General features: G+C 41.7%; 2 protein-coding genes and 1 pseudogene across 3 annotated transcripts in view; 2 read left to right on the top strand and 1 right to left on the bottom strand.

Moving 5' to 3' along the window:
• Positions 1 to 221: 221 nt before the first annotated feature.
• On the bottom strand, positions 222 to 7,138 carry OAZ1 (ornithine decarboxylase antizyme 1). Its single transcript, XM_074304035.1, is given in 6 exon segments — positions 222 to 835; positions 1,637 to 1,722; positions 2,353 to 2,525; positions 3,536 to 3,622; positions 3,624 to 3,681; positions 6,901 to 7,138. Coding segments are annotated over 6 exon segments (681 nt in total). The 5' UTR covers positions 7,047 to 7,138; the 3' UTR covers positions 222 to 704.
• A 328-nt stretch (positions 7,139 to 7,466) lies between these two features.
• Positions 7,467 to 22,255, top strand: part of JSRP1 (junctional sarcoplasmic reticulum protein 1) — an 82,208-nt gene continuing 67,419 nt past the window's right edge. For both annotated transcript variants that reach the window (XM_074303995.1, XM_074304014.1), the window contains exon 1: positions 7,467 to 7,579. The gene's annotated coding sequence lies outside the window, so the exon portion shown is untranslated. The remainder of the gene's footprint in view (positions 7,580 to 22,255) is intronic.
• Positions 19,640 to 20,953, top strand: LOC141563249 (26S proteasome regulatory subunit 10B-like; annotated as a pseudogene).

The following is a 22,255-nucleotide window of genomic DNA, read 5'->3' as shown; positions in this document are numbered from 1 at the left end:
TTTTATCCTCTGCCCTCCCCAAAACTTATTTTTAAAACAGAAAAAAAAAAAAACCCACCTTTAGAAAATCCTATCTTATTTCAAACAAGCAGCAGCACAACAAAATTCTGGAACAAGAAAATGGCTTTAAATTGGCTAGAGAAGCCCTCAGAATGAACAAAATTATTACAATATATATTTGACACAGGAGGGGAAATGTTAAAACCACCAAGGCAAAATTCTTCTAGTTGTAATCGTTTTTATTCTGATTTGAGAGCAATAGAAGGGCAGAGTAATACCTATCTTTCAAAGTTAAGAGACCTACCATTTGGTTTCTAGGCCTAGGATACTACTTTATTTCAAATAAATTTCTTCTGAATGTGTTAAGGATAGTCTTAATCATCTTAAACCAGCAATAAAAAAGTAAAATATAAATTTTTATTTAGAATTAAAGCAAATACTTCAGTATCACAAACACAATATTAAACTTCAAGAAATATACTGCTAATTTGGAGTGAGCATTTATTTGCACAATCACAACATGCGGACAAATCCAGAAAAGATGATAAAGTCTGAAATTTTCAACATCCCACCACTAGAGCAGTTGGTCACAATATTTCGTACAAAGCACAACATTAAATGCACTGTAATTGATGTTGACAAAATTTCCACAGACTCATCTTTACAGACAACAAGAAAGCTCTAAAGATGCAAAACATTGCAATCTAGTCTTCTTCCGAAGAGTCTCTCTCAAATGTGTAGGCCATGAAGCAAGCATCTGGTCTCTTGGGGACAAGGGGATGCCCTGGTCTCACAATCTCAAAGCCCAAAAAGCTGAAAGTACGGAGCAATGCAGCTGAAAAGAAAGAACAGAAACAAAATTAAAATTCAAGAGTTAAGTTTCCTTAAATATGCAACATGGGATAGGAACAACAAAATCAGGGGAATGACTTCTAAGTCTGGCTCAGTGAATCTCAGGTTCTGGCTAATCTGTAAAATGCCCAAAGGACAGTGACTTATTTACCTATCATTAATGTCAGTATCGTAGAAGTGGCCATTAGGCTAGGATTCTAGCCTCTGCTTTGTTCCGGACTCTCTATATAGGAATGGGCAAGTCACTCGTCTTCTGAGTAGGGACTTCACAGGATCTCAGAGCTAGAAGTTATAATCTCTGGGATACCTTCTTGTGCAAACCATACTGAAAAAGAATTATTTCTACAACATGTTGACCTTAAATCTCTAATTGGTAGGGAAGGACACTATACTTCCATTTCAGTATTTAGATTGTCAGATATAAGACTAAAGAGTTTCCTCGATACTTATGCCCTTTCTAGCTATACTCTGTGGTTCAGAGAGTCTAATTCCTCTTTATATCAGCCCATTTAAAAACTTTAAAAAGTCATGTCTTTCCTGATTAATGTCTTCCAGAAACGCTTCCAGTTTGGCGGGAGATTTTTGGTGAGGTAATTGGGGTAAAGTGACTTGCCCAGTCATACACCTGGTATAAGTATTTAAATGTCTGAGATTGAATTTGAACTCAGATCCATTCTTCTGATTTTTCAGGCCAGTGTTCTATCCACTGTGCCATCTAGCTTCCTCTAACACCCCCCTGTTTTTGTTGCTATAAAATCAAAATGGATTATATTTATGCACCTACCTCTATCATCTCTATTCTTGTGGAAGCAGATAAAGACGTGATCAACATGAAGCTGTTCTTCTGCAAACTCAAGAAGAACTGCAAAACTAAAATAATAAGGCGTTAAAACAAGTTACTTTTTCTTCTTGACAGTAATACTTTCTTTGCCTAAATATATTTACTTATTTATTACCACCGTATGTATATAATTTGTATATATGTGCATATACATGTATGTATATAGTAGTCATTTCAGTCACATTTGACTCCTCTTGACTCCATTTGGGTTTTCTTAGCAAAGATAGTAGTTTATCATTTCCTTCTCCAGCTCCTTTTACAGATGAGGAATCTACAGAATTAAGTGACTTGTACAAGATCAAGTAGCTAACATCTGAGGCCAGATCTGAACTCAAGAAGGAGTCCTCCTGATTCCAGGTCCAGCACTCTCTACTGCAACTCCAAGCTGTATGTGTACATGTTTATATTCTTCATTTAGCACCTTCAGTTGGTACATGAGGAAATTGTAAAGAAATAACTTTTAATGTAACCAGTCTTGATCTCATCACCAAAAAATATCTAATTTAAAAATACCATGAGAAGTTTTAAAAAGCCCCTTAGTTAAGTAGCCCTCTTAACATAAACAGCCCAACAAACTAATGGTGAAGTGAACCCTGGAACCTTCCAGATCCCCAAAGTCTAGAATTCAGAGTAGGGAAAAATAGCTTGTAATTAAGTACCTATCTTTGCTCCCTTCAGGTAGAGCACCACCTGGAATTTCAATGTAGAGGCTGTTGTTGTTCAGCACTGCTCTCCAATTAACGTGTTTGGCATCTGTAAGCCTGGACTGGACATTTAGAATTCTTGTCCTGTTATTAGACGTTAGTTCCTCTGTTACAGTCAGCCGATTATCCTGTTGACAGAGTAGCGTTAGGAAATCCCTCCCCCCCAAGTTATCAGAAATAGTTTTTATCTTCTATTAACAATCAACAAGAAAAACACTTCCTGACTATTGGAAAGACTAGGAAATGAGATTCCATATTAAATGCAGTTGATTCAGCAAACATAGGTTCCAATCATATCTGAAACTTCAGCACCTATTTGGGGTTTCCTTGGCAAATTTAGTGGACTGGTGGTTTTGCCATTTCTTTTTTCAGTTCATTTTACAGATGACAACACCAAAGCAAACAGGGTGTCTGAGACTAGATTTGAATTAAGCACTCCAGGTGCTCAGGTAGGAAAAGAACTCTATCCACTGCACCACCTAAGTACAGAAACAAAGAAGCCTTTTCTCGTGAAATTTCCATCGTATGGGGCAACAAAACATGTAAATATATAGGAAAATACTAAATAAAACTTCAAAGAGGGAGAGAACATTAATAAATGAGAAAAAGATGGATTCTGGAGGGAACATCTAAACTGGGCCTTAAAAGGGGGGGGGGGGGGGGGGGGAAAGATTCTTAGAAGTAGAGATATAAAGTATGAATTCCAGACATGAAAGTTAACCAGAGCTGGGAGATTAAATGTCAAGTTCAGGAAAGAAAATACTAGAGCATCCCAAGGATAAATTACACGAATCAGGCTAAGGAGATTGAATTTGATTATATAGATAGGTAGTGTTAATAGAAACATAGAAGATTTATCTAATTCAGGAAGTGACATGACCGGAGGTATGCCTAGGGAATACTATTTTGGTGGCTATTTGAAGGATGGATTGGAGAGGAAATACCAGAGACCAATTAAGAGGCTACACAAATACTTCAAGAAATAAGTGATAAGAGATAAGTGATTAAGACCTGTGAGTAGAGAGAAGAGAACAAGATAGTAAGATATTTAAGGAGGGAGAAGTGAGACAACACATGATGACTCACTGAATATGGGGAAGTGAAAGATACAAAGTGAAAAATAGATATGCATACTTACAGAATAAAATAAATTAGCTGAAAGATTGTGATCCCTCTGACTATTCCCTCGCCCACCTGGGATCTTCAGGGGTGGGTGAGGGACATCAGGAGCACCACTGAGGCCCTGGACCCAGGTTACTACAGCAATTGAAGGAGACCCTGGAACTGAGGAAAAATAAAATGGTTAATAAAAAGTTTTTATGGGTAAATAAAGCAAGTCACAAAATATATTTCTGTACATCTCTAAAATCACTGCTCAAAATTTAAAAAAAAAAAAAAAAAAAAAAAAAAAAAAAAAAGCTTTAATTGTACCTGAAATTCACCTAGTAAACAATGGCTTTGATCCAGTAATAGTGGTTGGCTTGCTGTTCCTTGAACAAGACATTCCATCAATCAAATGGGAAATCTTCACTGATTGTCCCCCAATGTTTGGAATGCTCTTCCTCATCTCCACCTCCTGCCTTCTTTTAAAAACTCAGCTAAAGTTCTATCTTCTCCCAGGAGTGTTTCCTAGTTTCTCTTAATTCTCATACCTTCCCTTCTGTAGATTATTTCCTATGTAATCTGCATAACTTGTTTGTACATTGTCCTTTATGGTCTCCCCAATTAGATTGTAAACTTGAGAGCAGATTGTCTTTTGCTCTTTTTTGTATGCTTACAGTCTTTAATGTATAATATATAGTAAGGGTCAAATTAATTTATTGACTGATAATGGGAAAAGAATAGATTTGAAGTCCAAGGATGAATCTGAATCCTGACTGCCACATGGGCAAGATACAATCCCTCTGAAGCAGAGTTTCTTCATCTCTCCAAGGTCCATTACTATTCTAATTCCTACCAAAAAAAAAAAAAAAAAAAAAAAAAAAAAAAAATCTAGCTTCTGTTCATAAAGCTTCTTTAGGGCATGCCTATTTAAATGCCTGAACAAGCTGGACCTCTTCTTTCAAAGTATTTTCTTTAGGCTTTACTGATCCCATCAAAATATCAAAGCACCAGAGTTATCAGGTCCCTTTTCTTGAATAAGATCCAAGTAAAGCCTCCTTCACCTTTGTGTGAATCACACTGCTCTGAATTATGACTGAGATTAGATGTGTTTAAATGGGATTGCAAAATCAACATCCATTTCCAAGCAAGAAAACAGCTCTGAGCTGCCAAAGTTATCTCCTATAATTAAACTATACAGTTATCTCACTTTATGACTTGACAGGCAATGCTTAATCATAAGTCAAAAAACAGCATCATAATTTTGACTCTTCAATTTGTGGCTAACTTCCAGAGAATTCAGGCTTTTAAAATAAGTTAACAAGTACCCCACCAGACAGGATTAATGTTCAATTCCCACTTCTAATTTGTCATTTAATTTCCCTCTTTCAAGGACTCAACGTTGAGATGCAATATTTTTTCCCCACAAGGATTAAAAAAAAAAATAAATAAAAAAAAAACTCTGCTTCTTTTGTGCTGATCTACGGAAATAACACATCATGTCCAGTCTTGGGGGTTTTCTAAGCACTTAGTCAATAATGATTGAAACTCTTGGATTTATTACTAGAATAGGGACACCATAATTCTAGCCCTAAAAGATAATTAATAAATATCCTTTAAATACGTTCTTACAATTATTTTTGCCTCCACCCCCAAGGGTAAAGTCCCATCTGAGAGATTTCGAATGAACATAATGGATGTAGAACATTTAGCAAAAGCTTCTCCCACAGCTCACTTTAAGATAAACAGTTTTAGATCGTACTCAGAACTGAAGATCGGCAACCTAGCCCCTCCCTATGCACCATCTTTCACCCTGCGAGGCTCACTCTTGGGTTGCGTCATCTCGGCAGATGCAGCAATCGAGGCCGTAGGGAAATTTTCACAATTGCCGTCTAAGAGTGCCAGCAGCCATTTGCAAATCAGTATAAATATATACCAAATAATCCACCATTTTGCACTATATACAGTTTGGGGAAATGGGGGGCAAAAACCTCTCTTGCAAAATACAGGGAACGTAATCTAAATATTAAGCCAATGGCTTTTTCATAGCTCTTTAACATTTCTCCGAGCTTTTACAGAATCACAAAAATGATCGATAAGACCATTTCAGAATTTAAATATTTATTTATAATAATTTTATCTTAGCCTAATCTATTTGCTATAGAGAAAGTCCAGAATGAAAATTTCAGTTTAATAAAATTTTCTTTTCCCAGAGTTCAATTTTGGTGGCAAGCCAAATCCTGTTCCATTACTTCTCAAATTGGTTTTTATTCAACTCCAGCTCGATTTGAGTTTTTAATTTAATAAGGAGTGTTGGTCTTGGGCTCCTAGGCTGTGCTCCTTTTTTCATAGTCCTAATTGGCCCAGTAACGCCAAGAAAACTGCAGATTCATAAGATTGGCTCACGGGCCTCCCTCATACTAGAGTTCGAGGGATGGACTAGATGACCTCTAGGGAGTCGCTGGCAGCTTGACTATTTTCTGACCTAAGAACAGAACAGCAGCTTAAATTCAGCGGGGCCCCTAAAACATCAGACACCTCGCTTTTGGTCCGACTCGCCCCCAGCCCTCCCCCCCCCCCAGAAGTGAGAAGAATTCTCAAAAACGCCCGGCTATTATTACATCAACAAAAGGGGGGCGGGGGAGAGGTGCTATTCCGGGCCCGATGCGGATTTACTGGCTAAAGACCTTCCGATAATTCCCCGAAAACCCCGACTTCGTTGGCACCGGTTAGGAAAGCACACTGCTGCTCCGCTCCTTTTCAGGCGGTTCCCGGGCCCCCGGTGGGGGCAGGGACTGGTCCAAGGTCACTTGGCCTCCCCGGCTCCTCAGAACATCCCATAAGAGGGGAGGCGGGCGGCGCCCGGACCCTTCTCATTCTCCATTGTCCTCCTCGAGGCCTGGGGAGCATTCCCAGGCCAGAAGGGGCCGTGGCTGGGTCTCGGATCAGTCCCACCAAGGGCAGTCCGGGGTGGGGTGTGTGGGGGGGTGAAGGCCTCCAATGCGCACGCGTAGTGAAGCCTCCCGGGAGACTTTATTTACGCCGGGACACCTCGGGCGTGGGATTGATTACTTTTAGGGGAAGGGCCGCCACCCCCACGAGGGGCGGGGGCTGGACGGAGGCGACTCAACCGCGGCCGGCCCCCTCGTCCGCCCCCGGGCCCGGGCCCCGCCCCCCGCGGGGGCCGTCAACAGCCGGGGCTCAGCCCGCTCCCCCCCCCTCCTCGGGCCCAGGGCCTCGGGCCTGGCTGGCCCAGGGCGGAGACAAAGCGCGGCCGATGGGTGAGCTCGGGCGGCCGGAGGCCGCGGGGCCGCTCCGGGAGGTTTTTCCCCGGGCGGAGCGAGACCGGGAGATGCGCTGGGTGGGCGTGGGGGCCTCCCTCCCTCTCTCCTCCGCACTTACCTCTCGCTGCTGCGGCTGCCGCTGCTGTGGAGGCTGAGGACTGGCATGGCGCGGCTGACGTGGACGGTGGTGCTGGGTTTATCCCCCTCTTTCTCTCGGGCGAAGCAGTGGCTGTTGAGGATCCGCTGCAGGGAGGATTTCACCATCCGGCCGCTGGGGGTCCGAAACCAGGAAACCTCCGCTGCACCTCTCCGGGCCGCCGCTGCTGCTCGCCGTTCGCAAAATGGCGCCGCCGCCGCCGCCCGCCTTTTATAGGCTCTCCGAGCGCCTGGGGGGCCACGCCCACGCCGCGGGGAACGGGGAGGGGAGGGGGAGGGGAAGGGAGGGGGGCGGGGGCCGGGGCGCGCGCCTCCGACTGGAGAGTGCGCCGAGACGGCGTGGGGGGGGGGGGGAGGCGGGAGGGGGAGGGAAGGTAAACACGTAACTGTCCTCCGCACCCTATTGGCGGAAGGAGAAGCGAGAAGGGGGCGGGGAGAGCCGAGGTGGCGATTGGTTGGGCCCCGTCGCTCCTTTGCCCCGCCCGGCCCCGCCTTCTACTCTGAGCGAGCTGGCGCGCGCCCTGCGGGGAGGCGAGTCTGAGAACCGGCAAGGAGGGCGGACCCGGCCGTTGCAGACACGTCGCGCGCTCTCGAGCACGATCCTCCTTTCGCTCCTCCCCCTGCTCCCTTGAGGGAGGCTGGTGAGTGCGCGCGCCGTCGCGGGCCCCGGCAGTTACACGGTGGTGGGGGGAGGGGAAGAGAGGGCCATCTGGGGGTCGCCTCCCGGTCGGTGGCCTCCGCGCCCCTTCCCCCTCGCGGCAGGCCTTCTCCAGGTTTCTCGCTGTGCCTGCCCCCGAGCCTCAGTTTCCCCCTTGGCCTTTGCATCTGGCCGTCCCCCAGGACAGTTGTGGGGAAAGTGCTTTGAAAAGCTTAAAGCGCTGCAGGAACGGGACTTTGGGATCGTAGAACCTCGACTTTTCAGTCCGGGGGACCCACCTTCTTTTACAGATGGGGAAACTGAGGCCTCCAGCGGGGAACGTTACCAGATCTCACACACTTGTTCTGAGTAGAGCAGAAGCTCCCAGGGCAGGTGCTGTTTTGCGCTAAGTAGCTCCAGCACCGAGCTCCCTTGGGCTAAGATTTGGGGCCCACGCCTGGGATTCGCCGGGTTGAGGGAACTCCCAGTGTGCTTAGACCCTTGCACCATTGCACTGGTTTGCTTGGGGGGGAGGGGGTTCTTGAGAGACTGTCACTTAGCCCTGGATCCTTTGTCGCCTAAGTGCTGGGGGCAGCACTCGAACTCAGGTCTCCACCCCGAAGCGGGCTAGTGACCGGCGGTTTCATTGGGTTCCAGAAAAATCCCCTTTTCATCTGAGTTACTACCTTTTCAGCCATTTTTAGTCCTCGAGAATTTGCCTTAGGGCCCGAGAACTTAAGGGGTTTGACGCCAGAACCTGGACTTGAACCCTGATATTGCTGGGAGCCTTTAGGGAGCCCCCCTCCCCAAAGGGGCTTGTGGGTGTATAGGGGTCTGGTAGAGCCGAGAATTTGTGCTTACAGTCAGAATTGCAGTCTGAGCTCCGGTTGGAGGAAAAGCAGCAGCAGCCGCAGAGTAGAGTGAGAAAGTCAGATTCGAGTCCCCCCATGCTGAGCCTGTCCCCGCCGTAATGTGGGCATCGTGGGCCACACTCCTCCTGCCCTCTCCCGTCGAGGTGGCTGGAGGCTCACAAGAACGTGTGTTATCCTCCAGAAAGGAGGTCACTGCCGAGGAAGGATTCCTGGGAAGGCCCCGCTGACCGGGGTGGCCTGCACCACTCCCCGCCAGGTGGGGTCTGGCATGAAAGTGCCCACGACTCAGAGAACTGGAGGTGCCCCTCTGTGCTCTCCTGGTCGGAGACACCAAGGCCTGAAGCGAGGGCGCTCCGCTCGGGCATGAGATTACTGATACTGAAGCTGGCCTTTCTGCAGCGCCGTGGGAATGTCTCCGACTCTCACAACTCTGTGAAGTAGGGGCTGTTATCTTCATTTTACAGATGAGGAAGTTGAGGCAGACCGGGGCACCCAGCCAGATATCCAAGGAAGGATCTGAACCCTGGCCCTTGCCCCTTGGCCACCGCAACCGTCTCTAAATATTTGTTCTTTGTGTGACTGAAGGCAAACTGCCGGATCCCTCCGTCCTTCGTGTGTAAATGAGGAAGAAGTTAGGTGTGGAGCGGTTTCCAAAGGGTGTCTAGTTCAGAATCTATGAAGAGATGTGTCCGTGCTCGCTGGCTCCTCCATGGAGTTCAGAGTCCTCAGCTTGAAATTTCCAATCCATTTTTACACTCCGCTAAAGGAGACCTTGCTGATCTGGAAGCAAAATCTGCATTTTCCTTTTCTGGCACTAATGGCCAAGCTCTCTGAGGGGGAAGGCCCGTGATGAAGGAGGCTCAGGCCATTCATCACTCAAGGGGCCTACTCTCTGTCTGGAGCCTGCCTTTCCAACTGCCTTCTGACCCCTGTAGGGACTCGGTCCAGTCAGACTGGCTTTATCTTGTTCCTGATCCATAACACTTATGTTTCCTGCCTTCACACAGGCCAGGCCCAGGGACATGGGGAAAATATGCCTAGAAGCTGTCTTCCCTCCCCTTGGTCTCTTAGCTTCTTCTGAGCTCCCCTAAAACCTACAGCACATAGCAGGGGCTTAATGAAGGAAAGCAAAAGCTGTCTTCCTTCTCCCTCTCTTTGCATGCTCAGTGATGGGCATAAATGCTAGTAAATGCTGCTTCCAGTAATGAATAGCCTATCAACATCAAAGGGGAAAAGAGGCCTTTTCCTGATAGGAAGTAACTTCCCTAAAGAAAGATAAGAGTTCACTACTATTAAATAATGGTATTTATAGAGGATTTTATGACAATAGTCTTGGGAGAGTGGTTAGTACAGGTAGCTTATAGATGAGGAAACTGAACCTCTGGTTAAGCAGCTTGCTCAGTGGGACAAAAAGTCAAACCCAGATTCTCTCCAAATCCCATGTGTTTTTCCTTCACCACAGCTGTCTCCCTAAATAAAGCAATAGTTTGGTTTTGTTTTTTTACAATAAGCTCTTGCATCTCAAAAACACTTACACTAGAATAAATGGAAATACTCTTCTAAGGGAACTCTCTTGCTTCCCAGTGGCAAGCCTTGCTCTCTAATAACTGCAGCCTCAGACACTAGCAGTGGAACCCTGGGCAAATCATCTAAATCCTATTTATCTCAGTTTCCTCATCTGTCAGATAAGCTGGAGAAGGAAATGGCAAACCATTTACCTTTGCCAAGAAAACCCCCAAAGGGGTCATTATATATTTAAAACTGAAAAGAGCCTCAAAAGGGCATCTAGTCCAATTCCTGCATTTTACCTTCAAGAGAGCAGAAGCGGAGAGGGGAGATGGCTTGCCCATGGTCAGGCAGGGAGCACCAGCAAAGCCAGGATTGAACCCACATGGGTGGGCTTTATTCAGTTGTTTGGGTCACATCTGCCTTTTTTGTGGCCCCATTTGGAGCTTTCTTGGCACAGATACTAGAGTGATCTGTCACGTCCTCCTATTTGTTTTATATATGAAGAATTGAGGCAGACAGGATCACCCAGATCACCCAGCTGCTGTGCATTGGAGACTGAATTTGAACTTGAGAAGATGAGTCTGACTTGAGAGCCCACTCAAAACCAAGGAGGGCCTCCTACCTCTAAAACAGTGCTCAGAGCCGGAAGAATGTCCTTTATTGGATGGGCAGTTCCCAGGAGTTAGTAATGTAGCCTTGGATTCTAAAACATTGTAAAAGGGAGAAAACATCAAGTAGCTTCTTGGGGAAAAATAGTGGTGGTCTGACAGCTTGCCAATGAAGAAATTCCAGGCCGTGTGCCAAGCAGGAGTCAGGAACATTTTGAGACCAGCTCCTGCTGTTGTGAAGAGCACTCAACCCCAAATATCAGACATTAAAGGAAAAGGTTCCTTGTACCTTGGCGGAAAGAAATTCCTGAAGAGACTTGGGTGGTGGCTCTGACCTCCCCTGTACTGCTTTCTCTTTTTAAATGCACTCCCTCAGTAGTTCCATTTTCCTTCAGTGAAAAAAAAAAAAACTAGGGACGGAAATACTAGTTTGCTAAGCTTGTCCTTGGAGATTATTAGATAAAAAGGCACCTTGAGAATTCTACTTTTCCTGTCTAGTTTTTTTCCTCAAAGCCCAGTCCATGCTGTCATCTCTCTTTTGAAAGAGATGATGCTCCACACCCCAGGACAACTAAACCTTTGATTGCAACCTGATTTCCAGCCTGAAATTTTAGAGATTTGCCTGCAGCCTTAAAATATCTTTTTCATGTGAGATCTAGATTTTTAAAGATGTCATAATTTGTTTTGGAAAATAAAACCTAGGGCAAAAAAAAATCATATTGAGTCTTATTCTCTTGAGTCTGGCTCTGTCTCCCTGCTCATCTATTTGTTTTTCTTTTTCTATGCATGCACACACACACACACACACACACACACACACACACACATACAAACTAGATAATTATCAAATCCCTAAATATTTTTGCTGTATGGTTTGCATTAGGCCATCTTTTAAATGTCATATAAATGTAATATAAATGAATTGGTACTGATTAAAAGGTAGAAAAAAAATTCTGAAAATTCATACTTCTGACTTTATCTTCACTAAACAGAAAGACACATCCACCCACCCCAAACAAAAAGAAAACTTAAATACAACAAGAAGAAATAATAGCACTAGCCCCTTGTCCAAGAATTTTTGTGGAAGTTTTTTTTAATCTGTTTCTATCCCGAGTGATACATGCATTTACATTTACAAAGCACTCTTCATCTTCCAAATATTATAAGAACATAAATCATTATAGCCCTTGAGAAGTGGATCATGGTATTGCCATAGAAGAAATGGAAAAAGTGAGCCACCGAAGTTGTGACTTACCCACAGTCATAGAGTTGTCACAGAATAGACTAACACAAGATTTTCCTGTCCTGTGCTCCAGTTAATTTAAATAAAACTTTCTTGCCTCAACAACCCACTTTGTCCTGCTTTCTCCAGCAGAGACGTTGCAGTAATGTCATGTTTCTAACAGAGCCTGCTACCATGGAAATGGTTGGGATGTTACAGGCTTAGCATTATGGCCTCACTACAGGATAAGTCAGAAAAGATTTCAGAGGAGAACTAGAGAAAAAGAAGGCAGAAAAATCCTTGTTTAAACACAGATGTGTTAAAATAATCATAAAAAAGCCAAATTAATTTTCCTTTAGGATATATTTCTGTCCACACACACAATATGTATATACTATTTGCATGTTAAATTTTATAGACAATGAAGATTTTCAAGAATTATTTGAACTTAGCTTCTACAAAAGCCTTCTATGAGGAAATGAAAGCAAATATAAAAATGGACAATTTATTTTTAAAACTGCATGCTGTTTTGTTGAAGAATGCTCGTGAGCCTGATCATTTCACTGAATCCTCTGAAAGCTTCAAATTCTACAACAGAGCAATTGAAGAAAGGAGTACAAGCTTCTTTATGAGGTGGTGGAGTTATATATTGCTTACCTTTATTAATTCTGTAACAGAAATGTTTTTAAAATGTCTTTTGTTAGGGGAAAAATGGGAAATTAATTTTATGTACTTTTATTTACTGAATCTCCCATGATTCAATATGTATCAATTATATTATTAATAAATTCAATATGTTTAACTCTTTTTAAAAAATCATCCAAACTTACCCAAAATTTAAGGGATCCAGAAATTCATCATTGTAACTTGGCCTTCACTGGCCCTTTGAGATTGTGGCAATTTTTTTTTTTTTTCTTTTGTGGATAGGCCTTAGGTCTTTTCAGCTTAACTTAATCATCTGGCTAAAATTCAGTTCACCAAAACCCAAGGAAATATTTCTTTTTCAAGTTTAATCAGTTTATCATACATCAGTGGTGTATATATTTCAACTGTTTGTTTTGTGGTGTTTTTGTTTGCATTTAATCCCTGAAAAAACCAGTTACATTACAGATAAAGTAGAATGGCGTTGAGGTAACACTAGGAGAAAAGGGCTGCTTCATACAGGATTCCTTTGTATGCGATGAACATTCGACTTTTGGTGGGGATACGCAGGTCTGTAGCAAAGCCACACTTTGTAGAGCCAGACACTTCATAGAGATTTTATAATATATGCAAAAAGAAAAACAATTCAGAAAGGCTGCAACAAGACTGTTAACAACTAGGAGGCATGCTCCAGGATCTATAACAAAAGCTAAGAAATAATTCTTTACTAGCTCTCCTGGTCCTGTCTACAAGAAAGGTGCCTTTGTTCTCTATTTCTCTACTTGTGAAATAGGAATAGAGACATTTACTTGTTTGTCAGCAACAAGAGCCATGAGGTATTTGTTATACAGAGTAAGACCTTAATGGTAGAAATATTGGGATGAATAAAGACTCCAGCAAAATAAAAGACCTGACTAGCTTTTACCTTGTCTCAATTTGAATTTAAACTGAGGCCGATACAGAATATTTACCCATCATTTTCCTGCTAGAAAAAAATGTTAAAGGCTCACATGCCTATAGGAAATCAGAGAAAAGGGATTTGCTTTTTTTATTTTAATAAGGAAGTGAAGGTCTTCTCTTTTAGAGATGGATTCCCACCACCAGGGTTTGGTTACCAACTTGCAAGTTAAGTTGCCCTAAGTAAGGGGAGTCTTCTCAGTTCTTTAAATCTCAGTTTCCCCAATTTGTCAAAAATAAAAATAGTATTCTGCCCATTTCCAAAGATTTTATGTGTGTGAGAAAAATGCTTTATCAACAGTGATGTGTGTTATGTCTTTAACAAGCAATCCAATTTAACAAACTTTCATCAAGAGTCTATTCTGGTGGCTGTTTTAGACTATAGGTTACAGAGATGGGTTAGACCTATTTTGAGAGTAGGAGTTTCTTCTTTTTAATAATGAAATCACAACTCTACTTGCCATCCCCACCCTTCTTTGTTAAAAGCATGAGGTGAGAGAGGTGAGAAAGTTCCATGAGGTAGCTCTGACATAATGTACAAAGAGCATGGATTGTGGTCAGGAGAGACCTGAGTTCAAATGCTTCTTACACTTAATTGGCTCTGTGATCCTAGGAAAACCCCCAGGACCTTCTATATTATGCCTTAGTTTCCTCAAGTGTCAAAGGGATAGAAGAGGGAGGATTTGATTTGTTTAGCTCTAGAAGGCAGGCAAAGGGTGGAAGTGAGATTAGCGTTTAGAACTGTCCAAAATGAAATGAATTGCTTGCAAGAGGATGGATTCTCCCTCACTTTGGGATTTTTAAGCAGAGACTGAATGATTATTTGTCAATTGTAATATAGAGAAGTGGAATCAAATTCAAATGGAAACATCTCTATACACAGCAGATTGATTTAGGAAACCACAAATTAACATGACCTATATTGGATTATATATTAATTTCTCAATTACATTTTAATCTCATTTTGCTATACTTTGTAGTTTAGCTGGCAGTATGAGCCCTCTGAAGCAGGAGTTTTTCTTAAATGTATTGAAAATTTAATATTGAATATCAATATATCCAGCTAACCTTGCTTAGTAATGATTTGCATATAATTAGTTCATTTAAATGCATAAAATACTGGGGATCCCAAAAGTCTTACAATTCATTTAATCCTTTGTCATCATTTTTCATTCACATTGTAAATCCCACTTAAGATTCTGTTGTTTTGTTGTGTTTTTTTTAAATTCTCATACAGTTGCTTCTCTACAACTCTTATCAGAATTGCATTTTGTTTCTTTTTAATTATTTTTACTGGTCTCATATGTGTGAGGTAGTACCTTAAAGTTGGTTTAATTTGCATCTCTTAATTACTCAGGTTGAGCATTTTTTAAGTGAGTACTAACAATTTGTGTTTCAATCCTCTGTTCACATCTTTTGACCATTTATCCAATGAATACTTAGGGACTTTTCATACTACCTTTTTTTTTATGACAATAACTGTCATGTTATTATAAATATTTCTCCTAATTAGTTGCTTATTTTTGTCTCAATTACTTCTCTTTGGTTAATTAAGGAAAATCTATTGTGCACAACTGAGATAAATATTTTATTATATTTGAACCTTTCTGTAGTTTCTTTTTTATATTTTAAGTGTCTTGTCTATTTGGAATTCATTTTTGTATGTGGTATAAGAAATGGGCTCTCAAAATAGCCTAAGGGCTATCAAACTGTGCATATGCTTTGATCTAGCTAATACAAAATGGAAGGGGACTCACAGGGGTAAAAATATTTGTACCAGTCCTTTTTTGTAGTGGCAAGAAATTGGAAATTAAATGGATGATCATCAGTTGAGGAATGGCTGAGTAAGTTATGGTATATGAAATTTATGGAATATTATTGTTTTATAAAAAAAGGATCAACAGACTGATTTCAGAAAAGCCTAGAAAGACTAGATGAACTGAAGCTAAGTGAAGTGAGCAGAGAACATTGTAAAAAGCAACAAGATTATATGATGATCAATTCAGATGTGATAGAGAGAGCCATCTGCACCCAAAGAATAGCCTATGGGTACTGAGTGTAGATCACAACATATTTTCTACCTTTTTCTTGTTTGCTTGCTTTTTTTTTTTCCTCTTTCTCATTTTTTTCCCTTTTTGATCTGATTTTTCTCATGCAGCATGATAAATGTGTAACACAAGGTTTTGCAGAGGTAAACGTTGAAAACTATTTTCAAAAATAAAAGGCTATTATTAAAAAAAAAGAGAAATTGTTCTGAATCTTTTCCCACCAAATTGTCCACTAGACTTCCAAATATACTTATTAAATAACAAATCATTTCTTTAATTTTTATTTCTGCATATTTATCCAACACCTTGTACTCAGCTTTCAAGTGATCTTCCTAACCATGTCACCCCCTAGCTCCCCCTGGATCAAGTCCAGTGACTCCCTGTCACCTCTAGAATAAAAATTAAAATCCTCCCTTTAGCATTCAGGGTTCTCCATGACATGCTTTGGCAATGAATTGAACATGTGGGGTGAATAGTAGCGAGAATTCCTTGATGACATTGAGGTTGTGGCCTAGGTGACAGCAATGCCCTCAGCAGTAAAAGCCAAGTTGAGGAGGAGGCAGCTTTGGGGAAAAGATAATGATTCTATATAGAATCTAATAAATTTAAGATGTCTGTGGGGAATCCAGTTTGAAATATCCAAGAGGCAATTCGAAACATGTGACTCCAGCTCAGCAGAGAAACTAGGGCTATAGAATATACACACATAAGGATTTTACAGGTGTTCAGGGAGGAGTAATACCTGGGGAGAGGGCATCCATTTGGCACTCAGTTCTAACCTTTGGCTCCAAGGAGCTGCAGCACGTGAAGCAGCCATATTTTGGTAAGCCACTTTGGCAAGTCTCCCTCTCCAACTCCTGCCCACTGTTCCCTTACCTGGGAATGCATTGTCCAGAGGAATTTTTAATCACTTAACCTCCCAAAATATCTTGGAGTTTACCAGCTAGATTTCTTTAAGTACTGTGCCTTAAACCCAAATCACCCTGAATCTCATGGATTAGCCTACAGTCAATCCCAAACCAAACCCCATTTAATCATTGTTGGGGCTCTGATTGGCTTAAAGTGAATGTAAATTAGCAACTGTTTCTGTTTGGCCAGAAACTCTGAAAGTTTTCCCTTCCTAGATTGACATTTTTTTGACTAGGTAAGAGGCCATTCTTTGCCTCATTTCTTACTTAGCCTTAGTCACTGAATGGGCATTTTAAAGACCTTAGCTTAAAAAGGCCAAGGACTTCTACTGTATTCAGGGCTATCTCCAGCTGTCTTGATCTGTATGGGAAGACCCAACAAGTAGCCTTGAGAGGGAACAATTGGACCCAGAAAGAAAACCAGGAGAGAGCAATGTCCCAAAGATAAAGTGTCCAGGATAGAGGAAGTATGAGAGACTCTGCCAAAAGCCAGAGAGATTAAGGAAGGAACATCAGATAAGAGACCACTGGTAGCTGTAGAGAGGGCAGTTTCAGTTGAATTATAAAATTGAAAGATTGTAGAGAGTTTAAAACAGAGTAAGAGGAGAGGAAGTAGAAGTAACAACTGTAAATGTCTAAAGGAGTTTAGGCAGAAAGTGGAGAAGAGATAAATGGTGATGGCTCACAGGGATGGATAGAACAAGTGAGAATTTTTTGAGAATGAGGGGGACATGGCAATGAAGAAGCCAGGAAATAGGAAAAAGGTGAAAATAAGTGAGAGAATGGGGATGTAATGGGGATGTTGATGGTAGCAATTTTCTGAAAAAGCCAAAAAGGGATGGAATTAATGGCATAAGTAGAGAGATTTGCTTTGGTAAAGAGAAGTGCCACTTCTTTATCTGAAACTGGAGTGAAAGAGGAAACTGGTGGGAGAAGATGTCTGAGTGACATGAGAGGAAGGGGAGGTCTGAGCAAATGGTCTCAATGCTTAATGGCCTGGAAAACCTGAAGAGTGAAAGAAATGGATGTTACAATGGACAAAAGCAGGGTTAGGGGTCATAAGGTATCGTATCGGGAACTAGAGAATATAGAACATATAGGAAGCTTGTGATGAGTTAAAAGAATTTCAAAGCTCATGAGAAGAGATGTGGAAAAATTGTAACCATTTCTGAGCTGAGATGGAGTAAAGAAATAGATCCTAGGTACTGAGTAAGTAGAGCTGGGGTATTTAAGGAGAAATCAGGATGTATGTTCAAGAAGATGAGGAATGCTTTTGAACAAAGCACTGAATTCATGGAGGAAAGCAGGAAAATGTCTGTGTGGAACATAACAACCCCCAGGATTTGGATTGGGTAATAAATTTAGATAGCTTGAACCTCTTTTTTTTTTCTTTTTCTTTCTTTTTTTTTTTTCCCTGAGGCTGGGGTTAAGTGACTTGCCCAGGGTCACACAGCCAGGAAGTGTTAAGTGTCTGAGATCACATTTGAACTCGGGTCCTCCTGATTTCAAGGCTGGTGCTCTATCCACTGTGCCACCTAGCTGCCCCCAGATATCTTGAACCTCAAAGAAGGAAAGCTTGTTTGTAGTAACAATAGGCAAGTGGTCCCCTACCATCACCATGGAGTTGGAGGAGGGGAGTAAGAAAAATATGAGAGAAATTGCAACCATTACTAGAAAGGGTGGTGAGGGAAGCAGTGCTGGACAGCTTGAGAAAGGTGGACAGATCTGTAATGGATCATTGAGTGAAAAGGGTCAGAGATAGGTAAACCTGAGGGATTTTGGAGTTGAAGATGGAGAATAAGGTTTATACTTCAGCTGTTGGGGGTTCAAGATCACTAGAATGGGATGAATATTAGAGGATAGGGGTTGCTGCTCATTAAGCAGTGAATTCAGACAAAATATCAGTGGTTGGAAAAAAAAGGTCCATTGAAGGAGGCATAAGACTAGACTTCTGATTTGAAGTCTTTGAGATTTATCCTTGTGGAGGATAGAAAATGCAAGCAAACAAACAGAAAGAGTGAAAATGCTATGTTGTAGTCCACACTCAGTTCTCACAGCCCTCTCCCTGGGTGTAGCTGATTTTCTTCATCACTGAACAATTGGAACTGGTTTGAATCACCTCATTGTGGAAGAGAACCCTGTATAGTCTTGTTGTTGCCGTGTACAGTGATCTTCTGGTCCTGCTCACTTCACTCACCATCTGTTCATGTAAACCTCTCCAGGTCTCTTTCAAATGATCCAGCTGGTCGTTTCTTATAGAACAATAATATTCCATAACATTCATATACCATAACTCATTCAGCCATTCTCCAAGTGATGGGCATCCATTTAATTTCCAGTTTCTGGATACTACAAAAAGGGCTGCCACAAACATTTTTGCACATGTGGGTCCCTTTTCCTCCTTTAAGATCTCTTTGGGATATAAGCCCAATAGTAACACTGCTGGATCAAAAGATATGCATCATTCCAAACTGCTCTCCAGAATGCTTGGATCCGATCACAACTCTACCAGCAATGCATCAGTGTCCCAGAAAAATAAAAAATTTAAAGGAAACAGTACAATTCAGGAATTTGGCTTTGATTTGTTTTGAAAATGTAATGACATATTTAACCTATATCAAATTGCTTAACTGTCTTGGGGAGGAGGGAAGTAAAAGAGGGAGAAAAATTTGGAACACAAAGTTTTACAAAAATGAATGTTGAAAACTATATATGTGTTTGGAAAATAAAATACTGTTGAGGAAAAAAGAAAATATAATGATAGAAACTCCTTCAAATTTTTAAATCTTTGAAAAATGTTATAATTTGGTATGTAAGTAGTTACTTCCCTCCTCATTATCCAGGCTTAAATCTTACTGTCATCATTGACTTTCCCATACTTGGATTCTGTCTCCAGGTTTTCCTGCTTTCATTCATTCTGTACACATTCCCAGGCAAATCTTTCTAAAACACTATTTTGTACATGAACTTCCCCTGTTTAAAATTTTTCAGTGACTCTGTTGCCTGCATGAGAGAAGTAATCTCTATAACCTGGAGTTCAAAGTCTGTCATTATCTGGCCCCTTGATTTCCAGTCATTTGTCATTTGCACTAAAATGATCTGGAATTTTTTTTTTTTTCACTTTTATTTCGTTCCCTCTTCCTGGAATGCCTCTTCCACCTCATGTTTCTGTGATCAGCTCATGCACTTAATCTGATCAGCTCATGCACTTAATCCTGAGCTTTCCAATTGCAAGCCATCTTTGGCTTTCCCTGGGTCATGGCCATTCCATCATCTACCAGTAACATCCTCTCACATAATGACAGATTGAGAGAGAAGCTCTCAGGACTACCAAAAGCAGCTGCTTCAATAGAAGATTGGTCCGCACCTCAGAGAGTTAAGGGAGCAATTTAAAGAGCTGAGCAATTTAAAGAGCTTGCCAAGCAATATGGCAAGTTTGAAAATGATCGAAGATCTTACAAAGTGTTGGGCAGATTTCTAGTTAAGTGCTTAAACAATTAATAGAAGAAAAATTCGTTATCAAAGCACCAAATGGACCAAGATATGTCATAAGATGTCAATATCTGCTCAACCGAAGCCAGGAACAAGAATTGCTCTGGCCATGACTACTAACCACCATGAGAGAGCTGTCATGAGAGCCTGATGTACTGGCTTACAACATCTCACGAGGCTTCTGGAATATTTCTTACTCTGAGATCGGAGCTCCCTCTGAACAAATCAGAGAATTGAAAGGAATTGAGAGATAAGAGAATTATACCAGAGTTACTCCAGCATGTAGAAACAATACCTCCAAAAGATTATTTGCTATATGGACTACTGGAAACAAGAAAAATATTTTTAACAAGAGCAGTTGCTCTCCTGCTAAATTGGATTTTTTAGAGGTTGCATCTACTTCTATTTTAAACAAGTGGACTGGTGAAAATGCTTTTTTGATCAGAAAAATGTTCAGTTATGTCAGGGATCATTAACTGTGCATCATTTTCATGAATGAAATTGATGCTATTGGGGCAGCTAGGTGGTGTGGTGGACAGAGCATCAGCCCTAAAGTCAGGAGGACCTGAGTTCTAATCTGGCCTCAGACACTTAACACTTCCTACCTGTGTGACCCTGGACAAGTCACTTGACCCCAATTGCCTCAGCCAAAAATAAAAAGAAAGAAAGATATAGATGTTATTAGTGACTTGTTTTTTCTGAGGGTACTTCAGCTGATAGAAATTCAAACAACTTTTAGTGGAGTTACTAAATCAGATAGATGGATTTAATATTCTATATAGAATAAAAATGATTATGGCTACTTACAGACAGGCTACATACATTCATTTGTTTGGGAAGATTAAATAAAAAATACATGTTGATTTGCTAAAGTGAGCAAGATTACACATACTAAAAATTCATTCAGGTTTTATCACAGAATCCGGTGAAATAGGTTATAAAGCAATTTTGAAGCTCTTAGATGGCTCATATAGAGCAAAACTGAGACATGTTTGCCCTGAAGCAGGGACATTTGTAATTTGATCACAATTTTGTAGCACAGGAAGAGTTCATGAAAGCTGTCAGAAAAATAGCTAATTCTAGGAAGCTGTAGTCTTAATTGGACTGGAAACCTGTCTAGGGTATGCTACCTGAAAGAGAATAATATTAAAAAAAAAAAAAAAAAAAAAAAGTTGAGGAAAAAAAAAAAATCTAGTAACACTGATTTCAGTTTGACAGGCCTACTGTGTGCTTGTGGCTTCAACAAGCTGTAGCATGTGCAATGGCCTCCTTGTTATTCAATCATTTCAGTCATATCTGATTCTTTGTGACCCTCTTTGAGGTTTTCTCAGAAAATAGTGGCTGGCCATTCCCTTCTCTAGCTTCTTTTATAGATGAGGAAACCAAGGTAAGTTCAGGTGCCTGAGGCCTGAAGTGAATGAGGCCACATTTGAACTCAGGCTAAACCAAGTTGAAGGTAACCCTCAGGTCTCAAACCTGGTAAGTTAGGATGTGTCTGCCTCAAGCAGGTGAAGACACCCCCCCACTGGAATAAGCAGGTGAGAAGACATTTCCACCAGGCCCTTCGGGCTAAAGCTGGCACAGCAAAGCTCTTAGGCCTTGGTCGGCTAACACAGACACAGGGGGCCTCCCTTGCATCCCGGGCCATCGGCACCTGTCCTGCCTCTGGACTTTGGTGACTGAAGAGAAAGGGAGGCTGGGGCTTGGGCAACTCTGCCTCCCTCCCGTCCAGACATCACCCAGAGTGTCATTGTTCCTCTTTGGAGAGGAAGGATGAGAGGCAGCTGGACTTGGCACCAAGGGCACGAGGGCAAGAATAAAATTAGAGCCTCCCTTTTACTGGGGGAAACCCAGATAACCTCCTGCCAGGCCCCGGAGTGTGTCAGAGCTGTAGGTTTTACTCAGGTGTAGGTCTTTGCTCTACCAGTGCAGACAGCAGTCCTTCCAAACCTCCTTTGTGGTTCTGGTCCATGTCTTCCTGTGAACCTCCATAGAAGATGGCCCAGCATATGGGCCTTTGGTTGTTCTACTGTCTCACGAGTACTGATGACCATCCATTTGTCATCTCTTTTACAGGACTAGCCCATCTCCTTTTCTGTTCTTCCTTTGAAGATATATTTTTGTTTGCAAGTTACCATTAACAATATGTTGCAGCCTGCTTCCTCCCACCAGATGACTTTCCTTTATCATTGGGTCACTGCCAACTTTGATTCTTCTGAAATTATGAGGTTCCATGTTCCACAGCCATTTAGCATTTCTGGAGGATTATGGGTACTAAAGGGACTTTTCTCCATTTCATCTTTAGCACAGATTTTGACATATAAACTAGAGTGATTATCATGGCGACCCATTTGCTTATGCAGTGTGCTGTGTGTGTGTGTGTGTGTGTGTGTGTGTGTGTGTGTCTTGAATACTGTAAGTT

This window comes from Sminthopsis crassicaudata, chromosome 1 (assembly GCF_048593235.1).
Source record: "Sminthopsis crassicaudata isolate SCR6 chromosome 1, ASM4859323v1, whole genome shotgun sequence".
NCBI classification, from domain to species: Eukaryota; Metazoa; Chordata; class Mammalia; order Dasyuromorphia; family Dasyuridae; genus Sminthopsis; species Sminthopsis crassicaudata.
The sequence above is the reverse complement of the archived record's forward strand: the minus strand, read 5'-3'. Positions and strand labels throughout refer to the sequence as shown.